The sequence below is a fragment of the Pseudonaja textilis genome, chromosome 1 (genome assembly GCF_049901715.1).
Source record: "Pseudonaja textilis isolate UNSWEBS1 chromosome 1, rPseTex1.2, whole genome shotgun sequence".
In the NCBI taxonomy this organism is placed as follows: Eukaryota; Metazoa; Chordata; class Lepidosauria; order Squamata; family Elapidae; genus Pseudonaja; species Pseudonaja textilis.
The window spans coordinates 285,368,388-285,394,516 of NC_141990.1; the positions used below are offsets into that span (position 1 = coordinate 285,368,388).

At 41.2% G+C, this 26,129-nt stretch overlaps 1 protein-coding gene across 2 annotated transcripts; it reads left to right on the forward strand.

Moving 5' to 3' along the window:
* The first annotated feature begins 11,578 nt into the window (after positions 1–11,578).
* On the forward strand, positions 11,579–24,570 carry JDP2 (Jun dimerization protein 2). 2 transcript variants are annotated; one of them, XM_026711953.2, is made up of 4 exons: positions 11,579–12,151; positions 20,817–21,040; positions 23,040–23,144; positions 23,401–24,570. In XM_026711953.2, exons 2-4 carry the CDS (start codon positions 20,840–20,842, stop codon positions 23,584–23,586), a joined length of 492 nt encoding a protein of 163 aa, XP_026567738.1. In that variant the 5' UTR covers positions 11,579–12,151; positions 20,817–20,839; the 3' UTR covers positions 23,587–24,570. The 2 variants fall into 2 exon arrangements, with proteins under 2 accessions (XP_026567738.1, XP_026567730.1); XM_026711945.2 differs by lacking the exon at positions 11,579–12,151 and having other exon boundaries at positions 20,614–21,040.
* The last annotated feature ends 1,559 nt before the right edge of the window (positions 24,571–26,129 follow it).

Consider the following 26,129-nt stretch of genomic DNA (forward strand, 5'->3'; position numbering starts at 1 on the left):
CTGTTAGCTCTCAGCCAGTGATGTCAGTGGTAAGTGTGAAATGAATAAATGAACAAATGTCAAAGAAATGACCCAATTACTTGATGGCCCATTTTTAAAACATCTAAATTTATCTTTTAGTTTTCGCAAGCTAGATAGCACATTTCTATATTTAAGCATTATAACTTTCCAAGTGCCATATTCCCACACATGCTGCTCCCTGTATACTAAAATTTTGGAAATATGAAGATGCTTTTGAAAAATGTAGCTTTGAAATGCAGTCAATTTTATCTTGCCATTCATACATGGTAAAAAAATAGAACCCTGAAAACTTCAAAACTGATTCAGAAGGATCAGATCTAGCATAGGCAGAATATCTTTCTGCTGTTCATTGAAGCAGCCATATAAAACTGAAAAAAGGTGCAGCTGCGGTAAAGGGGTGGTTTAAAATATGACTCTTAAAGCATGTTTTAACTAAGAAACTTGGTTGCTTGAATGCACAGCATTGTTTCCCTGCTAGTTTTGGCACAACATTTTGGGGACAGACCAAGTGGGGGAGTAATAATACAATTTGGGAGGGCTTATACACACCTATAACTAGGTCCAAGCTGTTCTATTTCTTCCTCCTCAGTTGGAGCATACCTTGAGGACTTAAGATTTTAATTTTCAAAATCTCAAAAGGGAGCCATAAAAATGCTCCTAGCCACTCTAGCTTCAGGTTCTTCAGAGATTAATTCCTGCCATGCAGTATATTATTCAAGTTGTATACAATCAACTTCTGCAGCTGCTAAATGATATATTAAGAATTATTCTTGTTGACTAAAGATTGAGAGTTTTCTTTGCAGACTTTAACCTACTGTCAATCTTGCATTATTTATGTCTTTGTAATTGATTTCTTTGGAAATAATGGGTATAGCTTCATGAACATTTTATTATAGGACCAAAGGGACAGATGGTTTCTACTTTCTAAAGTACCCTCTCCTCAAATATTCTTTAACATTGCACTGCAAGAAAGACGTGGGTTTTTAAAAAGTGGCAGGATGGCCAGGTGAACATAGCTGTGTAATCAAAGGAACTGACCCTGGGAAGAATGGTAATAAAGAGGCTTGGACAGAAATGAATGTGTATGCAATATTATTCAATCTCTTTCTGATTTCTGATGTTCTCTCTTTACCCCCACTGTCTTAGTAGTTGCCAGTGAATCACTCTGAATAATTATACACTATCAGGGGATCTGTGCCTTTACCTGAGTGAGCAGCAGAAACCAGGCTTTGGATATTAGGGGCCCTGACATCAGAAAATGGAGTTATCTAAGTAATGGTGAGGGAATTTGCTTACAAAAACAGTAGCCTCAGCTAATAAGTCTGCTTTGTATTAGTTGGAAGGACAGGCTCCTGTCTTCACTGATTTCTCACCTGTCCAGACTATTGAAAGAGAAAACGTCTTTTTATTGAAGATTGAAAAGAAAACCAAATCTCTCACTGCACACCATCCTGGGTAGCATTTCCTTTTTACTAACCTGCAGATAGGAAATAAATACTGCATACGTTGGTTGAAGATGTGACTCTGAATGTCTGCATAAATGTATGACACTTATTAACCATTACTTGTCAAGTTTTTCCCAGATGATTTTTGTGATTCAAAATGAATAATAACTGTTCCTATGACATTAAGTGATATCAAGCACATGTTGGCCAATTTTGTGGCCAAACCAGGTTCTAGAATTTGGTAAGCAAGTGTCTTTCAGACTGGTCTGCTTTCCAGGTTGACCTTTATTAACAGACTGCTCTGAATGCCCTGAAGGATTCAAACCCCTTTTTTATCTACAAATGTTTTTCTCCAAATATTTCTTCTTTCAGAAATAAAGCAGAATTCAACTTTTTTCAGTAGAGAAGGCAAATGCACTTTGGGGGTGGGGAGCTGGTAGCAATCCTACTGTTTTTCAGCATCAGGCATCTAAGCTTCTAAAATATGATGCATTAAAAACTTTTTTAATCAGCTCCTTTTTTAATCTATATTCTTTGGCTCTATTCAGATTATTTGGATTTAGTTAGTTTTATTTGGAGTGTTATTGTTGTTATTATTAGTTAGTTTGGTAGTAGTTAAGGCACCAGACTATAACTTTTAGTTGCATCTTAGGAACAAAGCCAGGGGAATGATCTTGAGCTAGGAAGATCTCAGCAGTGGCAAACCACTTGTGTAAATCTTAGCAAGAAAATTGCAGGGACTATAACAGGCTGTCACAAGGAGTCAAGATTGACTTGAAAGTGCCAAGAAAAAAAGTGTACTTCCTTCCAACTCTGTTATTCTGTTATTATTCTGTTAATTTGCAATCCTTCAAATTCTAAATACTCTCAATAAGCTTGATGATACCTAATTCATTGTATTTTCTTATAATTTAGTTGTTTCCTAAAAGAAATTTAACAATCAAAATAATAAATAGCTTTATTTGCACCCATTTAAGTATTGTCCTATGCTTTGACTTTAAGGAATTTTATCAGATCATCTGATGACGTTTTATATGCAGGATAAATATTGATATACTCCTGTATCTAATTCAGCAGGAAGGAATTTCAGCTTTGAGAAGAGTAGTTTACAGTGAGGAAAGCAAAGATTTGGTGAACATTGTCAGGATCAAAACCTTCAAATCTTTGAGCTACCACACCCTCTTCACAAATCTTGCGGTACATTTGAATCCAATAAACTGATTATCGCGTGAGATTATAGATAGCTTTTTAAACAGTGCGTTGAGTGGTGAGACGCACCACTTAATGGCACTGAACAAAAAAGTTTCTATCAATAATCGTTTATGCCAGTATTATGGCGTAAATGACTGACCCCTGGTTTATGCAATATAGACCCTGGTTATAGACCCCTGGTTTATGCAATAATCAGTATTTTAGATTCAAGTGCACCACAAGACTTCTTATGTAAATAAAAGTGTGTTCAGTCAGCAGCCTTCCAGACTCTGATGCCGTTTTAAATGGATTGAGCTGCATTTCCCATCCTCCCCAGCCGATGCAAATATTTTGGGTGGGGATAAAGGGAAATGCAGTCCAGTAGATCTGTGCACGTGGCTTGAGCCAATTCCCAAGCAGTGGACAAAGCAGCTGTCCAAACTTGGGAAGTTGGTATAGGACTCCTCACCGGCTTCTTCCTCTTTTTAAGGCTACCTTTCTCCCTGCCTTTCCTCCGAAAGTACATCGCGACACAAGTTCTAAGTTTTTATAAACGAACCTCACTTTTTAATATTCTTTGTTCCGGGCCTTGTGAGAGGACGTTTTTCGAACGTTTTTCTAAAGGCAGCCGCTCCGCTTTCTCCGCTCTTGTGGACCTAATCGGGGCTCCTCCTTCCTTGGCGCTGCTGCCTGTGCTACAACAGAGGCCGCGCACGGGTCCTCGGCAGACGTGGGGATCCCACCGCTCCGCGTTTTCTGCCCCCCCATCACCACGTGGGCACTCCCCCCGCCCGCGTTTCTGGCAAAGCCCTTTTCTTCCAGGGAGAGAGCGGCGCCCTTCGCGGGGAGGAGGAGAGGGGAGGTGACCCTTCTTTTTCTCTCTTGAGGTTGGTAGATCCAGCTCGGCTGTACCAAAATGTTCCAGCCAGCAGCTCATAAATGGCCCTTTCCCGCTTTCCGGCCTGGCTGCTTGCGCCCTCCCTGCCTCTTTCCGATTTCTCGGAAGAAATCCCGCCTGCTGGCTTGCTCCAACACTACTGTTGTGATGCTGTTTTCCCCTCGTCGCTATGGGCCGGGATTTCCAGCAGAGAAAGGCGAAGGGCGGGCGAGGAGTACGGGGGGTGGGTGGGTGTAAACCAATGCCTCCGACGGTGATCGGGGAGGATCCGGGAACTCGAGTGGGACGAGAAGCCGCTTGACTTTGCAAAGAAGGGGAGGGCTGCTGGGGACGGAAGCGAGGGACGCGCGGGTCGCACCTCTCCCTCCTTGCTGGGGTGCGGGCCATTCCCGTCCCGATTCCTGCGAGTTTGGAAGAAGTCCGTGCCTATTGAAAATTACAATTCCCTGAAGCCTGTTTAAAAAGCAGGAGCCAAACCTGTCCGCTCATCGCAGCCCTAAAACAGATCAAAGCAACTTATAGGACTCCTCGTTAAAAGTTTACTCAGATTCAGAAGACGATTTCATATAATAATGGAAAAGGGTCTTCCTTTTACTGTGGGCCATTTTTCTTGTTTTCCAAGTGACATAAACTCTTCCAACCAAAATAAATAAAATATACCAACCTTTCGCTGGATTCATTTCCCATTATCCCTACCATCATGGCCATTACCAAATCAGCTGGAACTGCCCAGTTAACAGATAATCAGAGTTGGAAGGGACCTTGTAGGTAATCTAGTCCAACCCCTCCCAACACACACACACACACACACACACACACACACACACACACACACACCCCGCAAGCAGGAGACTCTACACCATTTCTGACAAATGGCAGTCCAATCTCTTCTTGAAAGACTCAACTGATGGCGCTCCCACAACCTCCGAGGGCAAGCTGTTCCATTGGATGATTGTTCTCACTGTCAGAAAGTTTCTCCTTATTTCCAGGTTAAATCTCTCCTTGTTCAGTTTCCATCCATTATTCCTTGTCTGGCCTACAGGCGCTTTAGAAAATAGCTTGACTCCTTCCTCTCTGTGGCAGCCCCTCAAATATTGGAAGACTGCTATCATGTCTCCCCTGGTCCTTCTCTTTACTAGACTAGCCAAGCCCAGTTCCTGCAACCGTCCGTTGTATGTTTTAGCCTCCAGTCCGCTAATCATCCTGGTTGCTCTTCTCTGCACTTTTTCTAGAGTCTCAATATCTTTTTTATAATGTGACCAAAACTCGATGCAGTACTAATCTCTCCATGATTGGGTCTTCTTGCCCCATTTGGAATACAGGTAATCTTCAACTTACAACCATTCATGTCAATGGCACTGGAAAAGTGACTTGCTCTATAACCAGCCCTCCTACTTAAAACCATCACGGCTTCCCCATGGTCACATGAGCAAATTCGGTCACTTGCAAACCAGCGTATATTTCTGACCGTTGTAGTGTTGGATGTGGCCTGTGTGCAAGAGTGGGGTCCCCTTGCTCACATGATTACCGTTTGCAATTCCTGCCAGTTCTTCCTTTGCTTGTCAGAAGCTGGAAAATAAAGGTTGTGGATGACTATCATCTGACTACAGGGCACTGCAACATCATAATTGCAAACTGGTTGCCAAGTGCAGAACTGATCACGTGACTGTAGGAATACTGCAACAGCTGCAACTATGAGAACTGGTCATAAGTACCTCTCATTCAGCATTGTCATAACTTTGAACCTTAAGTGGATGTAAGGGAGGACTAGCTGTAGTAATTTTTTAGAAGCAACATAGCTAAAGTAAAAGAATTAATTGAGTACATCACAAACAATCTTTTCTTTATTCTAGGCCGGGGGTTGCCAACCTTTTGGACCTCAGGGACCACCAAACTCATAATTTTAAATCCTAGGGACCACTAACCGGTTCTGTGGGCATGGCCTAATTTGTGGGTGTGGCTTGGTCATGTGACTAGCCAGGCATGGTTTGTATGTAAATATTATAAATATATAAATATTTATTTTTTTTATAAAAAAAGAGCAACTTTTACCCAAAATCAGGCAAAGCAGGCAGGCAGATTGAGTTGCTCACAGAATCACAGATTCATTCAGAGATCTATCCAGCTGCCATCGGCTAGCTCAGTCTCTAAAATTTGCTTGCTGGGAGTCTGCACTGAATAATAGAACCTTCAGTCCTAAGGGAACTTCGGCAAGCAAAAGCACAGCCGAAGATCTCTAAAGACTAGCTAGAAAGCAAGAAATCCAACCATTTCCTGCTTCCTAGCTAATCTAAATCTCCCAGCACAGCAGAATAGATGATGGTCGGAAAAAGGAAAAAGTAGCAATTTAGCAGGCAAGGTTGCCGGGTAAAGGAGTGAGTGGGCGGAGAGGGTTCCTGCAGGCCATGTGGGCGGCGCAGCCTTGTGTTTCTGCGCTGCCTGGATTAATTGCTTTGAGGGGGGTGCTCGGGGGTAAGATTTCTCTGTAGCCCACCAAAATTTTCTTACGGCCCACTGGTTCGCAACCGCTGTTCTAGGCAACTGCAAAAAGGAATGGTAATGCAAAACCATAATTAATCATCAATTTCCTTCTGGTATAAATAAAATCAGAAACAAAGTAATTATCAAAATGGTGAAGCATAAAGTATTTATTGATCAATCTCCAATATCCATTCACATTTAATGTATCCTGTGTGTATTTACCAGACATTATTGAACAAAGCAGTTTTGAGAAGACACAAATAGGATTAGGTTTCTCTATGTGCAAACACATGCATTTGAAATATAAAAAGGAACAAAAGTTGCAAGGCATTTGACAACTCTCAAATGCACATGCACACGCTCAGTTTTTTAAAAATTAGCTGGGTTCATTTAGCTTCACAAAACAGAATATACAATCTAATTGCAAATTCATAATGTCGATGAAGGGGACTTTACCATAATTCAAGCTGAAGATCACCATCCCCTTAAATCAGCAAGTGCAGGCCGAAAGAGTATCACCTGCCCCATTCCCAATCCCGCTGCTCCAGGCATCTTAACTCAGGAAGAAAGCATCCCATCCCACCGTGCTGTTTCAGATCGTACAGTGCCAGGATGAGTTTGGTCTTCTGCGGCGCCAGATGAACCAGCCATGCAGGGTTAACGCTGGTGCTGTAACATCGAAGTCTGGGGTGCAGGAGTGGAAGACTGCGCTCCTGACATCTGTCCACGGTTGGGAGCTTGGGGTCCCCAGGATCGACGCAGCCAGCCACGATTGGCTATTGCGCCCTTCCCGAGTGTTCCCTGGCCTGTATCTCAGGGGGATCCAGCTGAGGGGTGGCATGCTCCCTACAAGATCCCGGAGCGTGCAGGGTGCCGATCGTCAGACCACCGACAAGACTTCTAGAGGGCCCTAGAGACAACAACCATTAGAAACAAACATAGGTAAAAGTTCCCCTTGCACATACGTGCTAGTCGTTAACGGCTCTAGGAGGCGGTGCTCATCTCTGTTACAAAGCTAATGAGCCAGCACTGTCCAAAGACATCTCCAAAGACGTGGTCATGTGGCCAGCATGACTAAATGCTGAAGGTGCATTAAATGCTGTTACCTTCTCACCAAAGTGGTCCCTATTTTTCTACTTGCATTTTTACATGCTTTCGAACTGCTAGGTTGGCAGAAGCTGGGACAAGTAACGAGAGCTCACTCCGTTACGTGGCGCTAGGGATTCGAACCGCTGAACTGCCAACCTTTCTGATCGACCAGCTCAGCATCTTAGCCACTGAGCCATAAACAAACATAGGAGAATCCTAAAGCAGATTGCCCAAGTCTAAATCCTCTGGATAGATTGGGTTGAAATTCCCAAGATTTCCAAAGGCATAGTCTAAATGAACCTTAAAAAAAAAAAAAGTACTAAATGTAAATATATGAACACTTTTGCACTGTTATGAAAGATGGTATTTAAATTAAAAGGAAAGTTGAATTAGAATGATTGTAAGTATAGCTACTTTGAACGAGCTAGTACACGTGACTGTAATCAATGGGATGGTCTTAGAATAGACTAAAATGTCAATCAAGACACTCCACCACCACTCCACCCCAACTATGAAATTTTATTTTCAGCCATTTAGTGTTTTTGACACTCTTTGCAAAGAGGCAATGAAGATAATGCGAGCTGGGCAGCTAGGTAAATTTGATAAATAAAATGAAGACAGAGCTTAGGGACAGGGTTCTGTAGCGTGGGAATGTTTGGCTTTTTCAGTGAAAAGAAAAAAAATGCTGAAAAGCTGTAGTTTACTGCTGAGACTCTATGGGTAATGGGGGATATAAATCTAATAAATAAGTCATTACATAAGCAAGCAAGTCTCTTGAGCATAAGAAAAGCTTCTCCCCAAGAACCTGGAAGACCTGTTATTAGTGAGTTCGGTAGCTTGAACTGATACAAGGAAGCTTGTGGTTTTACATTTATGCTTAATATTTGTTTGTGAGCCACATTGGTTGCTAAAAGTCCAATCTTTTTCCACCACTATTTAAAAACGATGAACTGGGATTTTTTTTTAAAAACAAAACCTTCCTCATTACTCCCTCATTAATATTAACTGGGACGGAGCTAAGCTGACTTGGAGGGGGGTGGGAGAATTTCCCATAAGGTTGGCACCATGGCAGAGAAGACCCATTTCCTGGGGTCCCCTCAACACAGGAGACCCACAGATCTCTCTCCCAGATCTGATGGGGTGGGCAAATATAATCATGGGGAGCCTGGTTTCAGAAGAAATTTGAACAGAATCTAAAGCTATGTGTTTTAGGCAATTATGCAACATAGGGTAAAGAATGTTTAATACAGATAAATATTCTAAAGATGGTCTAGGATCCTAGGAGTAAGGAAGCAATCAGTTGTTTCAGAAAAGGAAGAGTTACAATAATTTCCAATCAGTAAGCTGAGAGCCGTTTGTGACACTATAAATCAAATTTTACCTTCTGATTCCTTATGACTGGGGATTTTGGGTGGCATTATTGTCTCATATAAACATAAACATACTGTATAAGAAATAAAGAGTGTCATATCCCAACATTTTTTTAGATACATATGAGCCATTTGTGAATGAAGCAGAGCTAATCACATGTGATGCTATTGCTAATTCACATTTGACTTCTTGTCAACCTTTTTCCACTAGCAATGGAAATCTCCCCTGATAAGCAGCTGACATTGCCTAAATTTGTCATAAACATGCTTGGATTCCAGATTGGATTCCTTTTTAAACACCAATGGCCACTTAGAAATCTCTATCCACAATTACAATTACAATTTGTAGAAACACACGTTGATAACTGCAGTAGAATAGGCAAACAGTAGAAGAATGGCTACAGTGTTCTACCAGCTGAAAGCTATGGCCTGATCAGAAATATAATTATTATTTGAGAGAAACCAAGTGAGAAGGACAAAGCTTAAGGAAGTACTTGTTTATCTAATCACATGGTTTAGTCATAAGCTTAAACATTTCTCTGCAATAAATAGTGTGTATATACTAATATAGGCTAGAGGTCTTAATTACTTACAGTATCCTCAAAAATGTTTCTTCAATAATAACTTATTTCCACTGAAGTTCTATAAAGTACCTATATTTAGTATATATTCAGTATATTACAATTTCTTCCAATCCTTACTATTTCTTTTGTTGTCCAAAGAAAATAAAAGTATAGTTAATAATAGTAATCACAGCAGAGAAACAATAAAACAACAATCATTTGGGAATATTTTATGGAATATTCCCATGCATCTATTGGAACTCCTAGCTATCATTCTCCTGGAAATCTAACTAAGCTAGAGTGCTTGTATTGTAATTTTGAAAAGCTGATAGTGGGAAGATTCAGGTAGGATTCAGGTAGTATTGAACTGAGATGCTATTCCTTTGGTGTCCACAAAGCAGCTCTGTATAACTTAATCACATGCTTAATTAAAATATATATGATGTTTTTGCACTGAAGCTTGTGTGCCCGTTTGGTATCCCTCCCATAGATTCTTAGGTCATATCCCTCATTCTGCAACCTTCTTACATTTCTAGGGCCAGGTGGTAGCAGCTTAGCTTTTCAAGATTGTCCAGGTAGCAACAGCAGCAAGACGTTGATTCTTAGAAGACCAGGAATCCCCAGCATTGTAAATTACATGGGGAAATAAAAACAACTGGAAAAAGAGTATTGTGAACCATTTCCATCTTGTTTCTCTTGTACAAACAATTTCAGATCACATGCCCTAGGAAGGCAGAATATTTATGTCAATATGGATACAATATTGTACACAGTATACAAATGAGTGTAATATCTCCTAATTTATTTTGAAAGTGGGTCCAGCAATAAGATCAATCTTACAAAAACACAATATGAGATCTACTATATATTTTTTCATGTATTTAATTTTGTTTTTTTTAAGTCTGACTTTTTCCCAGTGTACATTTTATCTGTTTTTTTTTTGCTTACTTAAACCTATAAATCAATGCATGAAAAGGTACAGTAAAGGATTAAGAAAAGGAAAGTGAAATGCAGGGAAAAATGCATCTTGGATAATCCATGATTGTTCAGTGTTTTGAAATCCAGCTCTGATTAAGACCAACTACCATAACCAATGGAAAAAAAGATTATGGGAATACCGTCTGAAACATCTGGAGGAAATTTAGGTGCATGTAGCTACATCTGTTCATGAAGGCAATCCCACAAAACTTAGACCTATTTGTGGTCTCCCATGCCCCCACCTAAGATGACTGCATTGATACATGATCGAACAACCAAATAGGAAATTCATACTTGATTCCAGTCCTTTTCTCTGGAATATGCAAGTTAATTGTGCTCTGAAGAGCATGAGTAACTTGCATGCTGCAGAAGTGGAGGAGGATCTATTTTCTTAGTGCCTCCTTGCATTGCCATCTTAGGCATGGATATGTTCTCATTAGGTGGGAAGGTAGAAGAAAAGGAGTTCGTTTTAGCAAGTGAGACTGTGCTAGAGATAGCTTGTATATTTGACAGTATCAAACCTTTGGTGTGTAGATAATAGCCATCTGAAGCAGCAAACTACTGGTACCCTCTAACAGAAAATGCCATATGAAAATAAAATGAATTTCCCCATGCTTTTATTGTGCCAGCTATTAAAATCTAGCCCAAAAAGTATTTTAAAGCATTTTTACAGAATACACTACAGTAATAAGATTAGGTTGTTGAAATTTCAAAAGACCTTTTCCTTCATTAAGAAATGAAAAGTAGAAATATGCAGCCTTAATCACCTGTTAGCTCTATCTTTTTTTAAGCAGACTGAGGAGCCTGCCTATAGTCTTGAGATTTTTTATGTGAAGTCCAAATCACTGGGAATGAATATTTCTCTATTTAATTTCTTTTGTACCAGGCAGAGTAAGTTGCTTGCCTTTGGTACCAACTTAATTTGATGAGATTTGTGGATATACATGCAATATACCCAATTCCCAGTTTCACTTAAGGTAATGAAATGTTGGGGTAGGGGGAGTGCTTTATTGATCCAAGAACACAAATTGCATAGAAAGCATTGTCTATCTTAATTTCTTAAAATTATCCAATGCATTTTATTTTCTGTGGGATCACTTGCCCTTCCCCACACTGTTACATGATATTTAGGAAAGGAAGGAGAGAAAAATGCGCCTCCAGGAGATAAAGAATACAGCAAATGCAGGATGAACATTGATTTGAGTAGCCAGTATTTTTTTTTAGGAGCACAGGAAATGCAATCAGATCTCAATTGGTTAGGACTAAGTTAGGGTACTTTCTCACCTCCCCACCCCCAAAACCCCCTATTATCATGGTCAGTTGCCCTACACCTTTTTCCTGAGCTTTCGAATCAAGTGAAGTTCCGAATCCAAAGTGGCCCTGAACCCGATGCTCCGCGTCGCTGGCTGAATGGCCAAAAGCAACTATTTTTATCATCCGGAAAAACCGCCCAGCCCAGTTCGCAGCTTCTCTTCCGAAAGAGAAGGTGTTGAGCGAGGTTATAGCCCGCTTGGAAGTGACGCCCTTTGACCTGGAAGCCTTCCCCTCGCAGCGCCGTTAAAGCTGGCATTCAGCACTTGCTCGGGCTCCTGCTTCCCTTCCGACTGGACTGGAGTCTTTTGGGGAGGGGAGAGCTGAAAGTGGGCGAGAGGGGTGCCTGGCGGGAACGGGCGGGAGAGCCACCCCGCTCCGCCCGCGAAAAGTCCCGCCTCCCCCAGGCCGGCTGCGATCTCCTCCCCTGCGGTCCCCTCTTCTCCTCCCACCTTGACGTCTGGAACTGGCAGCCCGGCCGGTTCCGCATTCCCGACCCCTCCCCGCAGCGCAGGGGCTGCTATATAACAGGGGCTGATGCAACCCACCCAGCCGTCCGACACAGCCTGCGAGAGGGGCGAAGCGGCTTGCGGCGAAGGCGGGGCTGCTGCTACCCAGGCGTGCCCGCGGCCGCAGGGATCGGTCCCGGGACCAGGCTGAGCTCGGCACGACGGGCCTGGGGAGAGAAGGCGAGAGTCGCTCCCGGAGCTGGGCGGCGGCGGCGGCGGCGGCGCTGGAGGACCTGAGCGTGCGACTCGCCTCCCGCTGCAGCCGGGCCCCGGGGGCACCTTCTCCGTCCCTCCGGTGGGTACAGAAATGGATTGCGCGCGGCGGAAGGGCGGGTTGGTGCTGCGGGAGCTCCGCGCGTGGTTTCTTCCTGGTCCGCCTGCCGAGGCTGCTATCGTCGGAGCTGACTTTCGGCGCCTCTGCTCTGGGCCTGTGCTTTTCCCAGGAGCGTCGTCCGTGGAGCCTCAGCCGCTGTGGGGCTGCTCGTCCCCGGGCCATTGGCGCATTCCCAGGGTCGAAGCTGCCCCCGCCCCCCATTAGTTGCTGCTTTGGACTCTTTAACTGCCTTGCTGACACGCAGAGTGTCTAAATACCGTAGTGGCTTTTTTTTTCCCCCAGTGCAAAATTCCAGTACGTTTTTATGGTGAGAGGGAAAGTGTAAAATGTTTTGATACTTACTAATGGAAGAGAAAGCTCCGTTGCTATTTATCTATTTTGGATTAATCGACACGGAACGTAAATTTAATTGTAAGGTGTCGGGATAATCTGAAAGCTTTCTCCCTGGTTTCTTTAGGCACAGTTCGGTACTCTAACTTTCCAAATAGCTCGGAATCTGGGCTGGAAAATGATTGAATTAAATTTCCTTTCCTAATCTAGCAAATTACATCAAGGCAGGATTCTTCACATTAGCAAGGAAGCACTGATATTGGCACTTAGATTAAACTGTAAGGAGGAGGAAGTGGGTGACTGTACAACATACCTCAGGTCAGAGGTGACCCTTTAATGCGGGTACATTATCCACCTATCATGTTTAGGAATGCTGTAAATTACTAACAAGGCAGAGATGTAATATTCAGAGGAAAGCATTTTATTCCAGTTTAATTTTGTATTTTATTTTACAACCATTTCATTTATTTAGTACATTTTCATTTCACTTTTCATTGATAATTCCAAAAAAGCGTCATTTTTTTTCTTCACCCCACTGGAAGATTGTTTTTGTGTACATCATTGGACATTTTGTTTCACTGTTTGCTCTTCTTTCTCTCTCTTCCTGCATGTCCTATCATTTAGCTAATCTTTTCATTCTTTAGCGTCCCCCGTCCCCCCCCCCAAAAAAATTTGGCTCCTCTTCCATCCACCCTCAATTTCTCTAGAGTCAAGGAAAACAGGACAGGAAGGCCGTGTCTTACATTTAATATTAGGGAAGTAATTCATGATAAAGATGGACTTTGCAGAGTGGTGGGCTGGCTTTTCCAGGCAGGAGAATGACAGCAAGGCTTTTCTGTCCCCAAAGAGAATAAGAGCTGCAGAGTGCTCCCAATAGATAGCAAATAACAAGAGTTGCAGTTTACTTGTGTGTTATAGAGAATTGCTTGTAAGCATTATGCCTTCATGCTAACTACCCCCACCCCTTCCTTGTGATTTTCTTGTTAATAATGTTCCAGTGTTGTCTGCTTCAACCATAGGTTTTCTTCTACTAATCCAGAGGATATGCTTCCCCATCCATCCATGTGTCTAGGGCTTTTATGAATGAGTTTTATGCTTCAGGATTTAATTTTGTACTAGAATGGGGTGACAGTTGTGGATGTAGAAGTGTTACTTAAACTGGGCTACGCCTTGCCTGGAGGAGCTAGGAAAAGTGGTTTGAAGCTTGCAAGTTCCTTGGCTTTGATTTGGGCATATCTGTTAGTTAGCCACACCTTTTCTGGCAAGGAGGGCATGCAAGTTTTATTTTACTGATTGAAAACAAGAGCATGAAGGCCTGAAGATAGCATTCTTTCCTGGGACCATATTTTCAGTGTATTACTTTATTTGCATATCTTTTGCCTATTGTTAGAAACTGAATGCTTTCATGAAAAATGTTATGACTTTTGGGAACACTGATGACTTTTTTTTGTTATTGTTGTTCTGTGTTGTTGTTTTTTACACAGAACAGTTTTGCTAGTATACAGCACTGTAAGCTCCAGATCCCACAAATGAAAAGTATCTTGTTACTCACTAGGATGGAGAGCTTTCTTTCTGTTTAGACTGGCAAAGAAAGTAATGGCATAATGCTGCTTTTTGCCAGTCTGTTCACTTCTTTGGTTTGCACAATATGTGATCAATTTTTTTTTGACTAAAGCTTGATCAAACCTCACACATCCCACCTGATCTGTCTTGTTCCACAAGGTAGGTGCTTCATGCCTGCCATTTCACAAAAGGTCTTCCTTCTTTCTTCCTCTCTGAAACCTTTAAAAGAAACTAAGCAAGAAAGAATCCTAAGTTCACTTTAGTTAATCAAGCATGAAATGGAGCTAAAGCTGGTTTTCTGCATTTCCCTCTAGAAGGCCCTTTTTCTTTCTTTTCCCAGTCCCTGCCCTTAATTATTTGGGAGTAGATTGCAGATGAAATTGAGAGGGGAAAAAACATCAAGCAAGAGCCACATTATGTTTCTTTTTTCTTTTAATGAAGGCTCTGCGGAGGTGTACTTGAAAACACAGGGTCTCCTATGCCCTCAAGGTGGGTGAGAACACTCACTTGGCTGGTTCCAGGGCCATATGCAACTGATGGTGGCCAATGAAATGGGGCCTGGCTCGTTCTGTTGCTTGTCTTGGCAGCTTGCTCCATGGCTTGTATTACCAGCCCTGGAACGCAAGGACTGCCAAACTCATTCGCTGTATGTGCATATGTGTGTGTGTGTGTGTGCGTGCGCACGCGCATGTGTTGGGGCTTAGAGAGCTGAACAGAGACAAATACTTCACTGAGTCAGGCTAGGAATTTTTCAGCTTATTTCTTGAAGCTTGCATGGAAGTAATCTGCAGGCTCTTGCCAGAGTTCTCCACTGGGAATCAGCAAACTTGTGGGGGCGTTCAGGGGACCAGTTGTTAGGATGTCAAATTCTTTGTGCAGTTCCTAACAGTTTAAAATGCCCATTTGTGTGGGTGGGTCAGCAGGATGTAGGACTTGCCGTCAAAATCCATCTTCCTTGCAAGGAGCGTCAGATAGCTAGCTGTCTTGAGATTATATGGCTTGTCCTGGAGGATTGAAGAGACAAATGCGGCCGTTTGCTCTGTAACTTCTGACCATTATGGAGTAAAATCCATGGGAATATTGCATCCCTGTCCCAAATTCTCACTGAAATACGATCTTTATTTTTATAGTTACTGTTCTAGAAACATAGATCAATACCAAAGAGATTCTTTTGTGGCAGAAGTAAAAGATTGGGCAGCATTATAACTGGGGTTAAAATATGGTGATCTGCCTAATAGATCTATAGTACAATTCATTTTAACCTTTAGTAGAATAAGAGGCTTTGAAGAAGCATTTTCAATACCTCAGTTTGTGTTGGACTATAGCTTCTGTCACCCTCAACCACCTAGACCTATGGTAGAACTGACCATAGATTATGGGGACTCTAGCCAAGTGCTTCTGATGGGGTACCTTGAGAGGATTATGGTCCATATTCTTTCATTGCTGCTATTACTGGTCAAGTCAATAAACAAGGGGATGGAAGACTTGGAGAAGAAGGGCTTCAAAGGCATTGAACTGCTTTCTTGAACTGAGTCTTTGGAAAATGCCTCTGTTTCTAGCTACAGTATGTTCCAGCACTAAATACTATAGTAGCTTTTGCATCAGCAAGAAGATTGCAAAAAATAGTAGTGGAACCTGAGGCCCTACCCATTTATGTATGTATGGTATTCATCTTTGTTCGGGTATTTTCCCAAGTCATAGTTGTGCTTCTAAAGTTGTAGCAACGTTTCGGCAGAATCTCATCTACCATCATCAGGCTTCTGTATTGTGTTCGTCTGTGAGTCAGACATTTACACCTGTAAAAGTCTGACTTTTACACTGTAAAAGTTTGAGTCACAGACGAACACAACCAGAAGCCTGATGATGGCCGATAAGATTCTGCCGAAACGTTGCTACAACTTTAAAAGCACAACTATAATGACTTGGGAAAATACCCGAACAAAGATGAATACCATACATGTAAGTACCCGCGAAAACTTAAGAATATATATATATATATATATGAATATCCAGTTTTGGAACATGTTTTATACAACATGCTAAGCTGCAAAAAAAGCAAACCACTACGTCTGGTTTTATAAAGGCCTCTGTAGAGACAGGAATATGTTCTTACGGCTCTCGCATAAAAATAATTTAATTGGGTCACACTTCCCCAATTTAGGTAGGCTGAACTACATCTCTCTTCATCGCCAATCAAGCACAATCAGGATGCAGCAGATTGAACTAGGCCTAGGTTAATTTAATGAAACTTAAAATCTGGAATCTTAAGCTCTGTCCTAATAACAATGCCAGCTTTGGGATTTGAATATCAAAAAAAAAACATATAAGGAAAAATCACTTGTTTAATGCACATATATGATATTAAAAGAGAAAAAAATTCTACCCCATAGGAGTTTTCCTTAAATTTTGGAATAAATTCCACACTCTACTTCCAGTCAGTTTTGAATATTTGCATAACTGTGTTTAAAAAAGTAACACAAATTAGAAAAAAAGTTGCTTTCAAATGCTTTTTCATTGAAACCAATATGGGCCAAACTAGACATAATGAATGTAGATTAAAACATTATTCTTCAAAGCATCTGATTCTGAAGGTAGAACAAGAAGCAATGAATGGAAACTAATCATGAAGAGAACCAATCTAGAACTAAGGAGAAATTTCCTGAGAGAACAATTAATCAATAGAACTGCTTGCCTTCAGACATTTGGATACTCCAATACCGGAGGCTTTCAAAGAGAGCCTGGACAAACAGTTGTCTGAAATGGTACAGACTAGTAGAGTCTCTCACTTGAGCAGGGGCATGGACTAGAACAGGGGTCTCCAACCTTGGCAACTTTAAGACTTGTGGACTTCAACTTGGCCAGCAAAGCTGAGCAAAGCTGGCTGAGGAATTCTGAGAGTTGAAGTCCACAAGTCTTAAAGTTGCCAAGGTTGGAGACTCCTGAACTAGAAGACCTCCAAGGTCCTTTCCAACTCTGTTATTCTGTTATTAGAATTGAATCCACAGCCAAATCATGACAAAGCTAATAGGAAGTGACTTAGGAAGAGAAAATACAAGGTAGATGACCATACTAAACCACTTTTCTAAAGTTTTTTTATGCCACATTTCTTAGTCTCCAGAACTCTGGAAAATATTTTAAAAGCTTGTTTACAAAAGAAAATCAAGAGTAGAAGAACGTGTAGTTATTCTTGTGCTTCAAATGTATGCCAGCTCCTTTATGTCATTTGGGCAATAGGAGTCATTTTCTACCTAGGCAAATTATTTCTGGTTTGGCCGGTTTAATCGCTTCACTTTGGGAGCCTCAATAAAAAGCAAGGAACATATAAAATGATATAGAAGATGATCTCTGGGGAGGGCAAACCTGAGTCTTAAGTAACTGCATTTGAAAAGCTGAAGCTTTCGCCTACCTCTTGTGACCTGACATGCTCCATCTGTGTTGAACTGTAACTTGATTTACACCCAGGGCCATGTGACCTTAGACCAGCAATGATAGGAGGTGCATTTAACATATCTAGAAGGCATTGAATTGGAAAAGATAAGATTTAGATTAATGGTAGTAACTGATTGGTTTAAAATAAGGCATTCTGACTTCCGTTAGTTCCTCCAGTTGTTATAAATTACAGTTGCAATGGCCTCTTGTGATTGAGAATGCTGAATGAGGTTAGGAGCTGCTCTGGAGGAGCCCTATATAGTCTGTCTCTGCTCGAAGGTGAAGGGGTTTAGGCAGTGGTGGGTTTCAAAGTGGTTTACCACCGGTTTGGTGGCTGTGACTTGGTGGGTGCGCTTTTGCGCGCACGTGCACCTTTGCGCACGCACCAGATGCACACTTTGTGCATGCACAGAGGCTTTCCTACTCACCTCCTGCAATCCTGCACTCTTCCCTGTAGTTTCAACAGCTGATGCGCGGCACTCTGCTGTGCCGCGCAAAGCAGCTGCGCTTCAAACGCAGAGAATAAAGGTCCGTATGGAAGCCCAGACAAGTGGGTGGGCCCAACAGCAGAACCGGATTGGTCTCAGATGATCTTCAGCACTACCGGTATGCCAGAACTGGGTCGAACCGGACAAATAGCACCACTGGGGTTGGAGAAGGAGAGTTGATCATGATAAAATACAGTTACACACTTTTGCATTGAAATGTACCTTCATCAAACGTTCATACAGGTGGTCCTTGACTTACGACCACAACTGAGCCCAAAATTTATGTTGTTAAATGAGACATTTGTTTAGTGAGTTTTGTCCCATTCTACAACCTTACTTTCAGCTGTGGAAATTCACTGGATGATCTTGGTTGAATCATTTAATATCTTAATCAACTCCCCTAGAATTGTGGAAGGTGGGGGAAATAGTTCTTGTATTGCACTTGAATAAAAATGCATACTAAATGAAAATACCTAATATTAAGTTGTCTCTGACATAATATAAGACAGTTGTGTATTATCAAGGAATATTGTGCATATTTATTTTAGGTACAACGTACATTTGAAATCGTACTTAATACTACCCATAATTCTTTCTGTCTAAATGCAGCTGTTAAGATTTGTAATCCAAGTTAGTTGCAGTTTATTTACTAAATAATGGTCTAGAGGATGTATGAAGCCAATGTGTTCTTGACCTTGCAAAAGCCAAATGTTCTTTTCCTTAGATAAATATTCAAGGGTATTATTAATGTGACAATACATAGCCCCCCCTTTCTCAACTGTCATTCAAGCTTATAGCATCAGTGTCAATTTTAATCACATGAATTCTGAAAAAGCAAAGCTTTATGTCTAGCAGTGGTCCATTATTTTAATTTTATTTATTTAGTTTATTTAACATGACTGATTACCTTTCGGTCAAATGAACATTTATAACTAACTACCTGTCATCAATTGATTCTAAGGGTTACTAAATCTGTGAAAAACAACAAAACCTGCATATATTTACCTTGCTCCTTGCACATACACAGAAATACAAAGCAGTGCCAGTGCCCCATACATCTCCTTCACATCTTGCATTTTAAGAGCAGCAGCTGAGTGATACTTCTGGCAGGAGGGCTTATAAGTTTGGCAGGATGGGCAGAAACAAGCTCTGTAGCTTTCCCTCCCTCGAGAATTCGCGAGACCTTTCCCTCCCCACAGGTTCTCACAGAGGAGAGAGAGGTGCACCTTTGGTGGTCCTTCATTCCCAACTTGGCCAGAAGCAGAGGGGAAGACAGCTCCCTCATGCTGTCCAATCCAGGACTACTGATAGTATAGGACTCTGGTTTGCTTTTTTCTTTCTTTAACTTTCCCTGTCTTCTAGGGCAGGGGTCCCCAACCACCAGGTCCCGGACCGGTACCGGTCCGTGGAACATTTTCTACCGGGCCACCGGTTTGCTGGGTGCCGCCATTTTGTTTTGATGAGAAAGTGCTTCCGGTGAGCTTTTCCGTTTGGAAAGCGGCGTTTGGGTCCTGAAGGAATCCTCGCTCCTTAAGTTTCATCGAAGGGGGGGGCGGCTTCGAACAAAACTAAGGCGCGAGGATTCTTTCAGCACCCAAGGCAAGGCGAGACGAGCAGCCGTCCTGAAGCTGTCCCGAAGCCCATCGACAAAGGTACAAAGGAGGAGTTGAAGGTGGCGGGGAGAAGCGGGGGATGGCTGGCTGGCCAGTCGCTCGGCTCGCCTTGTCATGCGTTCTGATGCCGGTGCCGGGCCACAGATCATTTTGTGATGCCGGTACCAGGCTGTGGCACAAAAAAGGTTGGGGCCACTGTTCTAGGGGGTGATGAATTCTTTTTCCTTTTTTTTACTCAAACAGACTGATCAATCTCTGTATAATTCTACACTCTTATCGCTTACTCTTCTCAAAACCAATGTGCTGAACAATATGATTTTTTTCAATAGATAAAATCAAGGTGGTCCTTTATGAAGGTTCTTTTCCCCTGACTTTAAACTACTGGCTGCAGCTAGCACAACCTGAACCAGATATGGGAAAGGATTTTAAATAGTAGTACTTTCCAAAGGAACATTTTAGTATGCAGTAGTAAAGTTGATCAATGCTTTTTGAGCTTTCACCTGGAGAGACTAAATTCCTAGTCCTAAATAATCTGTGCAATTTGTTAACTTCCTTTTGTAATTCTGCCTTCCTCCTTGAGTTTCTAAATACATTGAACAGGCTCCTTGCTGAATTAGCTAATCATTGCTTCTTGTTTGTTAAAGCATTAATCCACAAAGTTAGTTTGGTTCCTCTCAGCATAGCAATTATTAATTCCTCTTTTTTTTCCTTGTGACCAACCTCCTTTCAACTTAGCACATGCTTATAGATACATAAAAAGGTACAATGTTCAGTTATCTAGCTTTGCTTAATATTTTCCCTCCAACAGCCTTTTACTCTTGCATTTTATTTTCTTTGTTTAACTGCTTGAAAGCAGATTGGTTACGATTTCTTAATAATAGTTCATATTCATAAAGGTATCTTTATCCAAAGATTTTTGTGCAATGTCCTAGACAGAAAACTTTTAACTACATGGCAGGAAAGTCTGCTTTAAACTTAATTTATGTTTATCAATTTGCATAGCCGTGTATGAGGAGGGAGACAGAGAGAGAGAGAGAGAGACAGAGACAGAGAGACAAAGAGAGAGAGAGAGAGAGAGAGAAAGGCGGGGGAAGTTTCACAGAAAATAGCCAATTATAATGCTTCTTCGAAACACTCTTTGTGGATTTTCCCTGCTTAGCTTCCTATGGCAAATGATGGTTAGCTTCTCCTTCTTTTGTCTAGGGTGTGGAATTGTGTATCTTGCTATGATGCCAGGGCAGATTCCAGACCCATCCTTGACAGCTGGCGCTCTGCCTGGCCTTGGCCCTTTGGCAGGGTTACCTGGTACTACCTTGACAGCAGAGGAACTGAAGTATGCTGACATTCGCAGCATTGGGGCCATGATCTCACCACTACATTTCCTGGAGGTGAAACTGGGCAAGAGGCCTCAGCCAATGAAAAGTGAGGTAGGTTCTAAAGTAAAATTGGGTCAAAGTGCCAGCCGAATCTGTCAGCCAGTGTTCAAAAAAAGTAAAGATTCATTCCTTTTGTTTGTAAACCGACAGGCTTTCTCTGCTTGTGCGCATGCATGCTTTCAAAATTATTTGGAGAGGTGATTTGGGTGAGCTCTGTACCTTTTTTCCTGTTCTTTAAAGCAGCCCAATTATTTCCAGTCTTCCATGCAAGCCTGAAGAAATGTACCACTGCTATAAGTGGCCTATTCTTTAAAGGTAAGGAGCTCACACGGATTTCTGGTTTTTATTAGGATTTTTTTTTTTAGATTTCTAAATTAGGCAAGATAGAAAATTCAAAAATAAAGATAGTGTTTGTCTTTAGTGTTATCCAGTTTATAATTTCAAAATAATTATCCAAAATAACAGGAACAGTGGTTCTGTGGAACAGTGTCATCCTTTAGATCCATAAGGCCATCATTCTTCTGGGCTTTCACAAGGCACTGAAGACTTGGTTTTCCATGGACACTAGACTAAAACATTAGGGGAACCTCTTTTCAGGATGTATGTGTACGTATGTCTATACATGCGAGAGAGTGTGCCTTGGATATGATGGGCTTTTAGATTGGTTTTAATTGTTAATTGTTGCTTTTAACTGGATGCTGGCTACTCAGAATTACACATCAAGTGGGCAGTCATATAAATTGAATGAATGAACAAACCTACATATAAGTACTAATTATATTAAAGAACTGATTCCTTGATTAGTTGGTATAAAGCTTATACAAAGCGGCCTAGAGGGTATGTTTTTTTTTCTCACACAACCAAGGATTATAATGAAAAAAAGTAAAATAGATCCTCCTTTCTAGAACTGAAAAATTGATTATATTTATATAGTTATACCTTTTTTATATTTGTAGAAATAATTTACTTCATTAACCTCAGAAAAGCTTACATGTGTGCTTGTCTGTAAAAAGAGAACATGTGGTTTTAAAATAATGTTGACATCTGAGAAAGCTATGATCTTCTCCACACTTCTAAAGTATTTATTTAGAAATAACCATAGTATGACTTGCTTCTACATAAACAAGTCTGATTGATTTGGGCAGAGAGGTCAATTGTAGTAGATCAGAGGGGTAAGGTTATTGTAGAAGGAAGTGAATATTCAGTGATAAATGTTGGAATATATCGTAATGCAAGTTTGAAGGAAGGGCAAATGGCAACAATCTAGTCCTATAAAGTGTAAATATAGGATACAGCGAAAGCAAAGTTTTCATATTATGCCTTAGGGCAGAGGTCTCCAAATTTGGCAACTTTAAGACTTGTGGACTTCAACTCCCAGAATTCTGTCTTAAGTCTTAAAGTTGCCAAGTTTGGGGAGCCCTGCCTTAGGGAGTAAAGTTGCTGGTCACTACACTCTATGCACTGAGTTCACGATGGGATCATACCATCTGAACAGGGTTGATTTCAGCATTGCATTCCAGGTACATTTTAGCAGGATTGCTGCAGATATTGGGTGAAGGTCACCCAAATAATCCAAATCTTTCAGGATCCTTTACAATGAGATTCCCAGGAGAATAAATTTAGATGGCTTCTTTGCTGAAGCTTTATTCACTAGTGATATAAAATGTCATCCAGGCCTCACTGGTGATAAATGGCCCATGGGCATAATGACATGCTGTCCTGAATCTCCTTGTGCTTATGCAAGGGCATAATTGACCGGTGAATAATTAGAGGCATACATTACCACTCTCCCTCTTTAACTGTAAGCATCTATTCCACATCAGTGTCATCGGGACACACAAATCCGTCCGTAGGCTTGTTAAAAAGCCCACCGACAGAAAAGCAGACTATAGATTTGAGTATTTCAATCCATGTCTCTACGGCAGCTTAAGGATTAAATGTTTTGTGGAAGAAAGCATCATGCGCTGGGAGGGATGAGATGCAGTTAGCATCATGTGATTCCTTGTCTTTGTTCAGTTGTTTTATTGCACTTGCGTTTTTTCCCTTTTAGCTAGATGAGGAAGAGGAAAGAAGGAAAAGACGCAGAGAGAAGAACAAAGTAGCAGCTGCTCGATGTCGGAACAAGAAGAAGGAGAGAACTGAATTTCTGCAGCGGGTGAGTATGAGACACACACACACACACACACACACACACACACTTGTTCCTTCTACCGTTATAAAGATGGAAAAAACATCTGAAGAAAATCCTGCTTTCCTGGAAGCGCCCGTGTTTAAGTCTCCATGCATGCTTCCGATGCAAAGAAGTGCTTGGTCTGTTTTGCTTTGGATGTTGGATGAGGCAGTGGCTTTTTCCCCCCAGTGTAATTGAGAAATCGAAAACTTCACCTCCACATTTCTCTGATTTTGAACAGGAATCTGAGCGCCTGGAACTCATGAATGCCGAGCTGAAGGCACAGATAGAAGAGCTAAAGCAGGAAAGGCAGCAGCTGATCTTGATGCTGAATCGCCACCGTCCCACCTGCATTGTTCGGACAGATAGTGTGAAAACACCAGAGAATGAAGCCAATCCCCTGCTGGAACAGCTTGAGAAGAAATGAAAGAACACACGGTGGGCAAGGTGTTGCACAAACAGGGTCTCTGAGAGTCCTCTCATCTAATTACTGTATGACAAACTGTGCACTGTCAAGATTAGTGCAGTCAGGACTAATGAGTTTCCTTAAGGATTGCACATTCCAGATAAAGGAAGAGAAGAAGGATCAATGGAACATTGACGTGGGAAGCTTCCTTAGCCACTAAAAGGTCAACTTACTGAGTGGTTGTGGTGGCCATTGTGCGGGCTTTCCTGGTTGTCCTTGCAGTACTTCAACTTGTGGAAAATCTTTTAAGCAACCCATTACAGGGCCTGCATTTCAAGCCTGGAACATTTTGGGACACTGGGAAGGTAGCATCCATGGTTCTTGCTGCTACTCTTCTCACAGCGAATGGTTGAGAGTTAGTAGGGATTAAGTGGAAGCCATCAACAGGCAAAACTGGGCAGACAATAGTTCTTGTATCCTCCCCATTTAGGACCTGCCATGTGCTCTCTCTCTCTCTCTCTCTCCTCTTTCTTTCTCTCCTTTTGTCTCTCTCTCCAGAACTAAACCAGAAACCAAGAATGGCAAACACTTGACACAAGTCCTGCCTCATTGCTGGGCCTGTCTGTGGCACTGTGGCGCAGGCGCCCCCCACAAGCACACCCTCAGTATAATGTTTACAGCCCAGCTGTCCAGAGGCCATGCTTTTAAAATGCACATTTTTACAGTTTTTAAATATTTTTTTATAAAAGTTTTATACAGTCTCTATATGGATTTATATAATCACTTGATGTGATCCAATAGAAATGTATGTTATTATGGTCTTTGTTACAAATATATACGCCGCAGTTATCTCCATTGTGTTATTTGTTTGGTGGTGTCCAGTCCTTTCCCTCGGCATGCTGGGAAAAGGGTCCTGTGCCTTCAGTCTGGCTCCACTGCCATGTCCATCCATGTACGTCCTTCATAATATTCAGTCCTGTATCAGTAAATGTTAACTTTTACTTACCCTCCTATTTCCTGTGCTTCATTCTGCGTTCGGATATGCTGACTTCATTATGCTTAAGTATGTTTTTGACCTACTTTTTTCAGAACTATTGAAAAAATGTTTTAAAATACTTTAGCAGCCAAAATTCAAGCCACTACATCTTTAACTTCATCAATCTCATCCCTGACACTGGTGTGTTTGTGTCTAAATCTTACATAATCACGTATCCGAATATTTTTTTTTAAAAAAAACAGGATTTAATTTGCAAACTATATTTTATTTGGTGACCAGCTTTGAATAATTGGCTGTTGGTGATATCTCACAACTTGTGTTAAGATAATTATTATTTGACACAGAATTGCATGCAAATGTTTAGGCACTCTGGTCAAATTGCATGTTTCCCTATGTGAATCCCTAAGTGAACAGAAGAATTTAAACAGGGTATCTTTTTGAAAATGTGGGTGTATATGCCCCACTGAATAACAGATTCAGAATATGAAAGCAGTAAATATGGCTGAAGCAGAAGCTTTTCAATTGATTCATTAATACTTTTTTTTAACTGTAAAGACGTTCTCAAAAGGCAATGAACTCAATAGACCTACTGTCAGCCAGTTGAAAACAATTCCAAAAGTAAACAAATACTCTGACCTTTGTAACCTTTCAGATTGTAATAGTTCTATCTAGGTTCAACAACATGAACTCCTCTTAGACACTGTCTGAGCATTTGAAAATGACAATAATTCAGTTTTACAAAACCAGGGAAGACTGTAAAATCATCTGTCTGTCTTTCTACCTACCCACACACCATTACATATGTTTGTGTGCATGCATGTCTGTCAATCCAGTGGCACACGAATGTGCAGTTTAATTTTATTGTAGATTATATTCTGTTTTTAAACTCATGCCACTCCTTGCATATCTAAGGATAACATTCCTGCACTAAAAATGGTCCCTACTTTATCAAAATCAATATCAGGTGTTTTTTTTTTTTCAAGTATACAAGGCTACTTTTTTTTCTGGAATTAATAATCTAGAGAATAATCTAGTGTCCTATAAACCCAAGCTTTCACATAATAGGGCTATTTGGAGGTTCTATGGTTGGAAAGTCTCTGACTGTTCAGATATTGTCTTACAAATCTGGTCATTTATTAAGCTGACTGGAAACTGAAGGCTCACCAGTTCCTCATCTTTATTCTATAGTTAACAAAGCAACAATAATGGAAATTCAACTCTTGTTATCAACAGCTTTAATTCCTTTGATGATAAATGAGATGCATTAATATGAATTAATATGAATAAAACTATGCCAGTCTTCTCCAAAGTGATGCCTTTCAGACAGGTTAGACTTTTAATACTTGTAATTCCTACTATGGTTCCGGATTATGGAAGTTGAAGTACTATGAATTCAGAAAGCAACAATTTGAGGAATGCTACTCTATGCTGCCTCTTCTGCTAAGTCTTTAGCCCCTTACTATTGTAGAAATACGTGTAAAACCTAAATCTCTCCTTATGCCCATCTACACATTGTACACTGGATGTCATTGCAATAAGAAATTATCCTTCATTCCAGTTGAAGTGC

Coding starts and splice junctions, on each gene's coding strand:
- JDP2 (XM_026711945.2), top strand. CDS start 20,732: ATGCTTCTTCGAAACACTCTTTGTGGATTTTCCCTGCTTAGCTTCCTA. Junction 21,041..23,039: donor CTCAGCCAATGAAAAGTGAG/GTAGGTTCTAAA, acceptor TTTCCCTTTTAG/CTAGATGAGGAAGAGGAAAG. Junction 23,145..23,400: donor GAACTGAATTTCTGCAGCGG/GTGAGTATGAGA, acceptor GATTTTGAACAG/GAATCTGAGCGCCTGGAACT.